The sequence below is a fragment of the Halichoerus grypus genome, chromosome 6 (assembly GCF_964656455.1).
Source record: "Halichoerus grypus chromosome 6, mHalGry1.hap1.1, whole genome shotgun sequence".
NCBI classification, from domain to species: domain Eukaryota; kingdom Metazoa; phylum Chordata; class Mammalia; order Carnivora; family Phocidae; genus Halichoerus; species Halichoerus grypus.
The window spans coordinates 36,717,360-36,729,916 of NC_135717.1; the positions used below are offsets into that span (position 1 = coordinate 36,717,360).

General features: G+C 46.0%; 1 protein-coding gene across 5 annotated transcripts in view; it reads right to left on the reverse strand.

The window, feature by feature from the left end:
• UBN1 (ubinuclein 1) overlaps positions 1–12,557 on the reverse strand; it is a 39,307-nt gene that overhangs the window by 3,099 nt on the left and 23,651 nt on the right. Inside the window, exons 13-18 of one of the 5 annotated variants that reach the window (XR_004917045.2) lie at positions 5,256–5,306; positions 5,115–5,157; positions 2,600–3,919; positions 1,444–1,687; positions 1,068–1,157; positions 398–471 (exon numbers count right to left, since the gene is read on the reverse strand). Coding sequence is in view for 4 of the 5 variants with exons in the window: in XM_036091335.2 (XP_035947228.2) it covers positions 1,068–1,157; positions 1,444–1,687; positions 2,600–3,919; positions 5,115–5,157; positions 5,256–5,306 (1,748 nt within the window). In the remaining variant the exon portion in view is untranslated. The remainder of the gene's footprint in view (positions 1–397; positions 472–1,067; positions 1,158–1,443; positions 1,688–2,599; positions 3,920–5,114; positions 5,158–5,255; positions 5,307–12,557) is intronic. The other 4 variants (XM_036091335.2, XM_036091362.2, XM_036091355.2 and 1 more) reach the window with 4 other exon arrangements.

Here is a 12,557-nt window from a genome sequence, read left to right on the forward strand (position 1 = left end):
TTCCATCTTGAAAATTTTCAGTCCAGTCTTATGCCCAGACGGCCTACGGTGTTCACTAGGAATGCATCAGCCTTGGAACATGGGGGCCAGAGATCCATAGCAAATCTGGAGATAGACACAGACTTGGGAATCGTCAGGCCACAGGCATGCCCAGCCAGGCAAGCTCCCTGTCTTACTCCCACCCTGGCACCTGTGCACCAGGGCTACCCAGGCTCAGCTTCCTGAAGAATGGCTCTCCCCTGACTGAAGTAGCATCCCCGGTCCTCTCTGGAGCAGGTCTAGAGTAGTAAGAAGAGCGCAGTAGGCCAAAACCAAGATCCCATGAGGCTTCCCACCAGTGTGCCATTAGGCGTGTTTACGAATCATGTTCCAGCACAGGAAGAGGCCAATCACTTACTAGGAAGGTGCCAGCTGGAGCATCTGTGCGGCCTTCTCACAGCAATACCACATCCCTTTCTGAAATCTACTGACCTACAGAGATGAAAAGCAGGAAGAGAAGAGGAATGCTGCCCCAGGTCCTGCTGTGCTCCCTAATGTCTGCCTTCACCCCTGAACTCAAATGAAAGATGCTCCTCTCTGGCACACAGGCTGATATCACAAGTAAGGGTCCCTCCTAAGACCTTGTCCCTGTGACCTTGCTGTTGTTTGGGCTCTCCCTTTCACTTAAAAGTTTAGCTGGCAGCACCTGGAAGGTGCAGCAGCTTAAACATAAAGGCCTTTCAGTGCCCCAATTTGCCCTTGGGTATTAGCACCGATGTGAGCACCAACTTTAGCTAAGGGAATTCACCTGCCTCACACACAGGCCATTACAACTTCCCCTGTGATCACACAGGGTAAGGCTGACCCAGTGGCAGTTCCAAGTGGGGAACGAGGGGAAATTTCAAAGTGGAAGCCTCTGTCAGTCTCTCTGAGTACCCGAAGAGCCAGAGTCTTGAAGGACAAACCAGGACGACACCGTAACAGCAAGCTGAAGACACTGAACTCCCTGGCAGCAGACAAGGCATCTAATGGGTAGGGAGCAGAATGACGGTACGGGATGCACGGCACTCTGATCACCTGGCAATTACCTGGCAGACTCTGCGGGATGTGGGTGGACACGGCAGCGTGTGGGAGAGGCGCTGCACGGGGTGGGCTGGAATGCAAGCCAGCCAGGAGACCTGAGAGAAAACAGGAGGGGAGAAAAGAACAAAACACACACATTGAAGACAGGAACAGAAAAGCTGCTTCAGCGGTTGAGAGCCCAGACAACCTACTGGACCGGTTCTGGGTGAGAACCCCAAGGGGAGGGAGGGCTCAGCATGGATCCCAGGAACGCTGCCCATGGTCACACACCAGACAAAACACAGGAACCCAGCACACGACAACAGAACTCATCAATGGGGGCACAGGCGCTGGGGAACCTTCTGTCCCTCCAGCATGAGGAGAAATGAGAGCAGCACTTACTATGATTGAGGCCGTGGTGGAATGTCCCAGGGGCAGGACCCGTGACGATGGCATCCTTGGAAACCCCTGCTTTCGCAGAGGACTCGGCGCTGAAGGAGAGCACGTGGAGGGGAAACTGGGAGATGATCCCCAGGGAGCTGGAGTTCATGGCTCCGGGCAGTTTCGGGCTGCCGGACTTGTAGGATGCAGACAGCAGATTTAAGGGCGAGGAGCTGGCCAGCAGCACAGCCCCACTCGTTCCTTTCTGGGGAGGAAACACAGCATGGTCAGAACGCCTGCTCCGTCCGCAGCTCACACACAGACCAAGGCTGGAAACGGACGCGGGGACCCACTCGTAGACCACCCCTCAGGAAGGTGCCCCGTGATCTGCCGCCCCAGAGGAAGGAAGAGGACAGCCTCTGAACTGGCGTGGAATGGCTCCTAGGACAGTGTTCACTTAAAAAGTTGGGTATTAACTATGCCTCCTTTGTGCAAGAAAGGAAGGATATCCACAGATGTAGGCACAAACACTGGTGTGTCCATATTTATATACATAAAACATACACACATATATTTGTTTGTACCGATCTTTGTTTTAGACAAAACAGGAAAAATGTGAAACTAAGGAATATAGTCACCTTGCAAGGGTGGTAGGACAGGATAGAGGCAGGTGAGACCTTGCTGAACATACCTTTCTATAGTTTTGTCTCTGTAAACACATAATCCTTTTATATACTGGAAAAATGAAAACAACTGCTCTCTCCCATGCCCCCAACCTGCATCCAAACTTCTTGTAATTACCCACAGGCAAGCCTCATTAACCACTGGACTCTGCCAAACTGCCTCTGTCTGACCTACAGAATCCTTTAAAACCCAACCAAAAGAGTCACTCTTCCTGGGGCATGAACATCTCCACAAAGCTGATGATCTGAGCGGTGACAGCATTTCGTTTACTTGTTTGGAGAGATGGACAAGTAGGAGCTATGAGATAGGAAAGGAGTTTTGTGGCTCGTTCTATAGCACCCACGATCATAGCATCCCTGCAAACCAGGCCTTTCCCTCTGCTCATCCTCAAGAGAAGTTTCAGGCTCTCCTAAGATTCCTACCACCAGAAAAGTAAAGACCTGAAAACAGGAAGCCCAGTCCTCCTTCCAATTTCCGGGCTCACTGTTCCTACCTGACCTTCAGTGTCAGATCTCACTCTCCGAGCAGGGCAAGGCAAGTGGCCCTGTCCACAAGACCCACGAGGGGCGGGCTGCTGTGCCAGGACACTCACTGGCAAGGAGGTAGACGATGTCACGCTGCTAACCGCGCTGGACTTCAGGGAGGAGGTCAGTAGCTTTGCCACTCCCTGGGTCCCACCACTGGAGTCTCCACTTGGACCACCCGGAGGGGCCACCAGGGTCAGCTTCTGGGAAACAGGTGGTTTTTTCACTGCAGAGCCTGGGACAGGTCTGCTGGCAGACGGTCCTGTGGAGGGAGGCTGTACGCCGGGGAGCAGGTTCCCGGAAGCAGAGCTCTGGACTGGTGTTCCTCCAGAGGAAGAGCTGCCAGAAGAAACCCCGTGTTTAGAGACCGAGCTGGCAAAGGGACTATTCTTGTAAGATGGCCCTGAAGAGCTGGCTGAGTGCTGTTTTGCTGGATGGCTCAGGGCAGTGGAGGACGAGGCTGGGGTCTTATGAGAGTTGCTGCTAGAGGCTGGTGTGCCTCCTGAAGAGGCCGGCGTGGAGGGATGGAAGCTCTGGCCCTTGGTTGCTGTCTTCACAAGCTGGAGGAGGGAACGATGGCACTGCGGGGAGGAAGGCTTTGGGCCCTGGAGCTTATTGACAAAAGGAGCTGGAGGGGTGAAGCTCTTTTGCTGTTGAGTGCCTGCATGAAAGACTTTGACTTGGGGGCCAGGCACAGGAGCTGCCGCCTGGGGTGCGTGAGGCGTCCGTGGCAAGCCATGGTGCTTTGCTTTGGACTGGTGCACTTCCGACAGGCCCTTGCTGAGCGTGGCCTGACAGGACAGCTCTTTGTAGCCAGAGCTCTCTGGTTTTGTCTCCTGAGAGGACTGCCCCAGTGCCAAAGCCTGTTCGGCCAGAAAATTGAGGGGAGACTGCAGGGAACTAGAGGCTGGTGGGGCAGAAGGGCTGGGCTTTGGAAAGTTCCTCTTCTCTTCTGAACACATGACGCCCACCATCTTCTCTGCAGGTGCTTTTGAGGGTGCCGGCAGTGGGAACTCAGAGCTCCCACCTGCTCTGCTGCTCAGCACAGCCAGTTCCTTAGATACCACCTCCAATGAGGAGGCTGAATTACGGATCAAGTCTCCATCCAACGAGTCCTCCAGGTTGATAGGAGCAGGATTAGCAAGGCTGCCAGATGCCTGGGCTGAGAGCTCCCTGTTTGCAGCCCCAGTGCTCAGGCCTCCTCCCGGGTGTTCTGAAGGCAAAGCCAGGGGGCCGCCAATCTGGCCTGGTGGGATGGAAACCTTTTTATCAGGCTTAGTAGATGATTCCTAAAGGAAAGCAGGAATTCTGATGTTTAGAAATGTCCAAAGGTGCCAACACTGGCCCTGTGGTGAGAACACAAATGTGAGAACACCACAAGGCCCAAAGAACCAGGTCTTCCTGTACAATCACAAAACAAGACAGGAAGAGAGCGGTTGCCACGCCTGCTTGGACTTGAAAGTGCTGAACTCCTTCACCCTCTCTGGCTCCTGTCTGGCTGGCTGGGGCTGGGCTTACCAAGCATGCTTTCTTGCTAGGTACCCATCCACCCACAAAGAAACTCTTCTTCTCTGTTTCTGAAAAAGCGTAAGACTCGAGCAAAGAGATGCTCTCCCTACTGGGCACACACTGTCTCAGAGTACTCCCAGCTGCAATCAGAAAATGATGCATGGCATGAGAATTGCCTTAAATTAGCTTTCTTCTCCTCCTTGGTCTTCTCCAGCATCTGTCTCCTCAGTTGGGTGCAAAGGAAAAGTCCTGTCACAGGAGTGGGAACAGGGTCTACCTCATCACTCTCACATTCCAAGTGTTTAATGCAATTTGTCCTAGACACTGTAGGACCTCAACAAATACTTTAGAATACAGAGTTTACACAGCTTATTCTCATGGACTGTTTATGTACGGTTAAGGACACTATAAAGCCATATGAGCTGTTAAAAATTTCAATAAAACAGCAATTTTTACTACATTGAAAGGCTTCTGCAATGCCTAAGATGGTTTTCAGTTCCCCCCATCTCCACCAGGCAAACACAACAAAGCCACCTGTCCCTTCCGGTATAGCTCCAGGCAAACCTGCACCTGGCTAGCAGCGTTCTTTCACGAAAAGAGTATCATCACACTATACGACCTTCACATCTGCAGGGGCTCTTCACTCCTCAGAGGACTGTCAGGAAGACCTCATTGAAATCCGACCACCACCACCACCACCACCACCACCACCACCCTAGGAACGGGCCAGATGGGTACTGTCTCCTAGAACTAAGGCTGGAAGGTACTAAGTGGCCTGGCTCAGGTCTCTGCCCTGCCAACCTCAGGCTCCTGCGATGGGCCAGGCTGCCTCTTGGACAGCCTCAAGGGTGCCATCCTGAAGAGCTGTCCCCCAGTCCAGCCAACCTCAATGAGCTGCTCTAGTCACTTAAGAGGTTTCATACGCATGGCTGGAGAGAGAGGAGAAGAGCACATGACCTGAGCAGGCTGACTCACCTTCATCTTGATTTTGGAAGAGGCCATTACTTTCTTCTTGGCCCTGTTCAAAGGAATGAACACAGAAACGGTTTAGAGGAGATCCACAAAGGAGGTGAAAATAACAGTCGCCCTGAGAAGAGAAAATACTGAGACACTCACAGGATTGATGTCAAGTGCCCATGGCCTCGTCTGCTCTCCTTAAACAGAGTCCTGAAACAGAGAGAGAACACTAGGCAGTCTGTGGAAACCCCCTGAAGGCAGGCTCTCTGCTTCTAGAGCTTTCCTGCCATCCCTGGTACTCAGTGGCTATTACACCTTAAATGTCAGTGGCCTGGTGAGCTTAATTCCTAAAATGGCTGCACTGGCCACTGGAAAGCAAACAGTCTAGGAGTGACCCAAAAAAGCTATGGTTCTGCCGCAAAATTTCTCATAGTGATTTTTCCCCTAAAGGCAGGAGTGCTTTCCTTATTGCTGATTCTCATCCCTTCCAAGAGTGAGATGTGGAGTGACCACAGCACGTCTTTCTCCAGAGAAACAACAGAATTTTCTTTATGCCCCTCCCTATGCACTTTTTTTTTTTTTTTAAGATTTTATTTATTTTTTTGACAGAGAGAGAGCAAGAGAGGGAACACAAGCAGGGGGAGTGGGAAAGGGAGAAGCAGGCTTCCTGCTAAGCAGGGAGCCCAATGTGGGGTCAATCCCAGGACCCGGGAATCATGACCTGAGCCGAAGGCAGACGCTTAACAACTGAGCCACCCAGGCGCCCCCCTATGCACTTTCAGGTGTTCAATCTAAAGAAAAGAGCCAAGTCCACCTAAAGAAGGGACACAGACAAAGAAAGGCTCCATGCTTTGGATCCTGGGAAGATGGTGGAGTAGGAAGCACCGGGAATTGTCTACCCACCTGGACAACAACTGCACTAATAGAATCTAAAACAACTATTTTGGGAGTGTCTAGGTGGCTCAGTCGGTTGAGCGTCCGACTCTTGATTTGGCTCAGACTCAAAGTGGAGTCTGCTTGAAGATTCTCTCTCTCCCTCTCCCTCTGCCCCTCACATACTCGCACTTTCTCTCTCTCTAATAAATAAATCTTAAACTAGAATAATGATTTTGGAATTCTAGAGTGTATTAAGGCTTACAAATTATAGGGGAGGGCCTGGAGGGTAAATTGCTGCAAATTTCAGCTCTTAGCACAGTTGCAGCCTTCTGTTCCCAGCCCCATGGCAGGCAGCCATACATATGTCCCCAAAGCAGCTTACAGGAACTAGGGTGGGCAAAAATGACCCTGTGCTCCAAGTATCGGGAATCTTTGCCCTGATTGCTGACTGCTGCTTTTCATCACAGAGATGCAGACAAAGAGGTGGGCAGCCACTGCTGTCAACCTCCCACCCCTGCCCACACCACCCACCTGTGGCAGGCCCTTGCCCCTCTGGCTGAGGTGACTTCCAGGGGATTTGAAAAACTGGTGCCCTTTTCCCCTCCTTCACTGTTCACTTTCCCACTTTCAGGAGACAGATATTAAGAAACAGACCATTCAAGGGCGCCTGGGTGGCTCAGTTGGTTAAGCGACTGCCTTCGGCTCAGGTCATGATCCTGGAGTCCCTGGATCGAGTCCCGCATCGGGCTCCCTGCTCGGCAGGGAGTCTGCTTCTCCCTCTGACCCTCCCCCCTCTCATGTACTCGCTCTCTCTCATTCTCTCTCTCTCAAATAAATAAATAAAATCTTTAAAAAAAAAAAAAAAAAAAAAAAAGAAACAGACCATTCAAAACAACTGCGTATACGGGGAAAAATGAGAAAGTGAGTATATGTGCCCAAGGAAGGGTTCAGACAAGACCTGGGAAGACATTAAGTTTACACTGCAGGCTGCTCCCAGGCACAGAGACCGCCCACAACCTTCGCAAAAACAAAAACAATATACAGAATGGGGGACAATAGTTAACAATACTGTATTGCATGTTCAAAAGTTGCGGAGGGAGTCAATCTTTTTTTTTAAAAAAAACATTTTACTTACGAGAGAGAGAGGAGAGAGAGAGAAAGAGAGCACGAATGTGGGGGGGAAGCAGAGGGAGAGGGAGAAGCAGACTCCCCACTGCGCAAGGAGCCAGATGAGGAACTCGATCCCAGGACCCTGGGATCATGACCTGAGCCAAAGGCAGATGCTTAACCGACTGAGCCACCCAGGCATCCTTTTTTGTTGTTTTTTTTTTAAGTAGGCTCCAACGTAGGGCTTGAACTCATGACCCTGAGATCAAGACCTGAGCTGAGATCAAGAGTCAGACGCTAAACCAACTGAGCCACCAACGTGCCCCTAAGAGAGTCAATCTTAAAAAGTTCTCGTCAGGGCACCTGGGTGGCTCAGTCGGTTAAGTGCCTACCTTCGGCTCAGGTCATGATCCCAGGGTCCTGGGATTGAGTTCTGCATCAGGCTCCCTGCTCAGCGGGGAGTCTGCTTCTCCCCCTCCCTCTAGCCCTCCCCCCTGCTCGTGCTCTCTGCCTAATAAATAAAAATCTTAAAAAAAAAGTTCTCATCAAAAGAAAAATTGTAACTATGTGAGATGATGGATGATCCCTAGATTTACTGTAGTAAGCATTTCACAACACATACAAATATCAAACCATTATGTTGTACACCTGAAACTAATGTTATATGTCAATTATATCTCCAAAAAAACCAAGCAATAAAAACAATAACAAACAAAAAGTAAACCCTGGGGAAGTGAGAGAATCTGATTTCTAGAGTTACCACATTCAATTCAAATGTCCAGTGCTCCACACACATGCATAGAAAAAAATCATAAGGCATACAAACAAACAGGAAAGTATGGGCCATTCAAGGGAAAAAATACCCAGAAACTCTTCCTGAAAAAGACCTAATGGCAAATACACTAGACAAAGACTTTAAAACAATGATCTTACAGATGCTCAAAGAACTACAGGAAGATGTAGATAAAGTAAAAAAAGAATATGTGAACAAAATGGAAATACCAATAAAGAGACGGAAAACCTAAAAAGAAATTAAGAAATTCTGGAGCTTTGAAGTGCAGTAACTGAAATGAAAAATTCCTTGGAGATGTTCAAACACAGATGTGAGCGAACAGAGGATAATGGAAATCAAGTCTGAGGAACAGAGAGAAAAAAGACGGAAGAAAAGTGAACAGAGCAGAGGGATGTGTGGGACACCACCTGCTGTAGAAGTCCCAGGAGAAGAGAGGGCAGAAAGGGCAGAGCGAGCAGTGGAAGAAATACGGCTAAAAACCCCCCAATGAAAAAGATGAACATAAACATCCAAGATGCTCAATGAACTCCAAGATGAACCCCACACAGAGAAACATTGTCATCAAACTTTTAAAACACAAAGACAGAATCTTGAAAGCCCAAGGGGAGAAGTAAAATCATCACATAAAATTATCAACAGATTTCTCATCAGAAAAGTTGGAGGCCAGAAGATAGTGGGCTAATATATCCAAAGTGCTAAAAGAAAAGGTCCAACAAGAATCATATATCCAGCAAAACTGTCCTTCAGAAGTGGGGGATATATGAAGATACTCCCAGATGGACAAGGGCTGAAGGACATCGTGACCACTGGACTGCCCTGCAGGAAATGCTCAAGGGCACCCTGTGAGGTTACATAAAAAGGACACCAGACAGTACTTAAAAGTCATGTGAAGAAATAAGGATCTCAAAAAAGGAAATACAAGGGCAATTATAAAAGCTAGTTTTCTCAGGGTGCCCAGGTGGCTCAGTTGGTTAAGTGATTGACTCTTGATTTCAGCTCAGGTCATGATCTCAGGGTCATGAGATCGAACCCTGCATCAGGCTCCACACTCCGTGCAGAATCTGCTTGAGATTCTCTCTCCCTCTCCCTCTGCCCCTCCCCCTGCACATGTGTGGGCGCATGTGCTCTCTCTCGCGCGCGCTAATAAAATAAATCTTTAAAAAAACAAGCTAGTATTCTCCTAACAGTGGTTCGTAACTGAACTTTTCATTTTCTATATGATTTAAGAGACTAATACATTTAAAGAAAAAAACAGCAATTATTAGTGTAAAAGCTAGTATTACTGTAACTTTGGTTTGTAACTCCGAATCTTGTTTTCTACATAATTTAAGACACTAATGCATTTTTAAAATTATTAGCTAATGTTTTGGGGCACACAATCTCTAAAAATGTAATTTTGTGACCTCAGCAACCAAAGTGGGGACAGAACTATAAGGGAGCAGCGCCTTTTTTTTAGATAAATAGATAGATAGATAGATAAATATTTATTTATTTATTTATTTATTTATTTATTTGACAGAAAGAGACAGAGAGAGAGAGGGAACACAAGCAGGGGAAGTGGGAGAGGGAGAAGCAGGCTTCCCACTGAGCAGGGAGCCCTATGCAGGGCTCGATCCCAGGACCCTGGGATCATGACCTGAGCCAAAGGCAGATGCTTAACTACTGAGCTACCCAGGCGCCCAGAGAGCAGCGCTTTTATAGGTCATTGAACTTATAGAAGCAAGCCCTTCCTTTATCAGTAATTAATTTAAATATGAATGGATTAAACTTTCCAATCAAAACAAAGATTGGCAGAACGGATAAACACACATGATCCAACTCAATGCTGTCTATAAGGAACTCACTTGAGACCCAAAGACAAACACATTGAAGGCAAAAGGATGGAAGAAGATATTCCACACAAATAATAACCACAGAGAGCAGGGGAGGCCATGCTGATATAAGACAAAATACACTTTAAATCAAGAAAGATTACAAGACAAAGAAGGACATATTAATAAAAACTTCAAAACAGCAAGAAGATATAATAATTATAACCATTCCTGTACTGGAAGCAAAAACTGACAGAAGTAAAAGGAGAAATGGACAATTCTACAATAGGAGACTTCAGTACCCCACTCACAATAATGGATAGAACACCAGACACAAGACAAATAAGACAGCAGAAAACTTAACACAGTAAACCAACTAGATCTAACAACATACACAGAACACTCTACCCAACAACAGAATCACATTCTTCTCAAGTGCATATAGGACATTTCCCAAGACAGACCATATGTTAGGTCACGAATTAAGTCTCAAGAGATTTAAAAAGATAAGAGGCACCTGGGTGGCTCAGTCGGTTAAGCGTCTACCTTCGGCTCAGGTCATGATCCAGGGTCCTGGGATCCAGTCCCCCATCGGGCTCCCTGCTCAGCGGGGAGTCTGCTTGTCCCTCTCCCCCTACACCCCTCCTCACTGCTCATGCTCTCTCTCTCAAATAAATAAAATCTTAAAAAAAAGAAAGATTTAAAAAGATAGACACCATACAAAGTATCTTCTCTGACCACAGAGGATATAGTTACAAATTAGTAATATGAGTGAAACTGAAAAATACACAAAATTGTGGAAATTAACCAACATACTTCTTAAACAATCAATGAATCAAAGAAAAAAATCACAAAGGAAACTAGAAAATACTTAAAGATGAATGAAAATGAAAACACAATATACCAAAACTTATGATACAAAGGATGCAAAGGGAGTACTTACAGCTATCAACATTTACATTGTAAAAAACAAATCTCAAATCAACAACCTAACTCTACAACTTAAGGAACTAGAAAAAGAATAAGTTAAACCTAAAGAAAGCAGAAGGAAGGAAATACAGATTAGAGCATAGGTAAATAAAACAGAATAAACCAACAGAGAAAAATCAGTAAGAGCAAAAGTTGGTTCTTCGAAAACATCAACACAATTGACAAACCTTTAGCTAGATGGACTAATAATGTTCAAGAGAATACTCAAATTACCAAAATCAGGAAAGAAAGTGGGGACGTTACTACTGATTCTACAATAAAAAAGGATTCTAAGAGAGTACTATGAACAACGGCACACAACAAATTGGATTACCTAGTTGAAATGGACAAATTCCTACAAACACAAAACCTACTAAGATTTTCTCTATTTCCCAAAGAAATACAAAATCTGACTAGACTTGTAACTAGTGAGGGGACTGAATCAGTTATCAAAAATCTCCTGACAAAGGAAAGACCTGGACCTGATAATGGCTTCATGGGTGGATTCAACCAAATACGTAAAGCACTACTACCAATCCTTCTCAAACTTTTCCAAAAAACTGAAGAGGAAAGACTTACAAATTCATTCTATGAAGCCAGCATCACCCTGATACCAAAACCAGGCAAAGACACCACAAGAAAATTACAGACCAATATCCCCTATTAACACTGATGCAAAACTCCCCAACAACTACTAGCAAACAGGATTCAGGAGAATATTAAAAACATTATACATCATGACCAAGTGAGGTTTTTGGTTTTTTTTTAAAGATTTTATTTATTTATTGAGAGAGAGAGAGCTCACGAGGGGGGGAGGGGTTTAGGGAGAAGCAGGCTCCCCACTGAGCAGGGAGCCCGATGGGGGACTCAATCCCAGGACCCTGGGAACATGACCTGAGCCGAAGGCAGACGCTTAACCGACTGAGCCACCCAGGTGCCCACAACCAAGTGAGATTTATGCTTGGAATGCAAGGGTGATTCAACATATGAAAACTGATCAGTGTAATATGCCACATCAACAGAATGAAGGAAAAAAACCCCACATGATCATTTCAATTGATGCAGAAAAAGCAAAGGACAAAATTCCACACCCTGTCATGATAAAAACACTCAACAAACTAGAAACAGGAATACCTCCACATAATAAAAGCCAAATATGAACCCCCCCCCCCCCCCAGGGAACATCATAATGGGAAATGAAGCATTTCCTCTAAGATCAGGAACAAAGTAAGAATGCAGGCTTTCACCACTTCTATTCAACCTAGTACTATGAGTTCTAACCATAGCAGTTAGGCAAGAGAGAGAAACAAAAGGCATCCAAATTGGAAAGGAGAAGGTGAGCCCTGTTTGCAGATATGATTTTTTATTTAGAAAACTGTAAAGATTCCAAAAAATTTTAGAATGAATTTTGCAAAGTAGCAAGATACAAAATCAACACACACAAAAATGAGTTGTATTTCTGTACATGAAAAATGAACAATCTAAAAGGAAATTACAAAAATAATTCTATTCATAACAGCATCAAAAGAAAAAAAAACAAAAACAGAAAAGCTTAGGAATTAACCTCATCAAGGACCTAAGAGACTTGTACAGTGAAAATGACAAAACATTACTGAACGACATAAATAAATGGAAACAACCCATCATGGACTGGACAACTTAATATTATTGAATTGTAATCTCAGTACTACCCAAAGCAATCTACAGATTCAATGCTATCGCCAGCAAAATCCTAATGTGTTTTTTGCAGAAATAGAAAAACCCATCCTAAAATTCGTATGGATTTTCAAGGGACCCTGAATAGCCAAAATAATCTTGAAAAAGAATAAAGCTGGAGAATCACACTTCCTGATTTCAAAACGTACTACAAAGCCACAGTAATCCAAACAGTGTGTTATTGACATA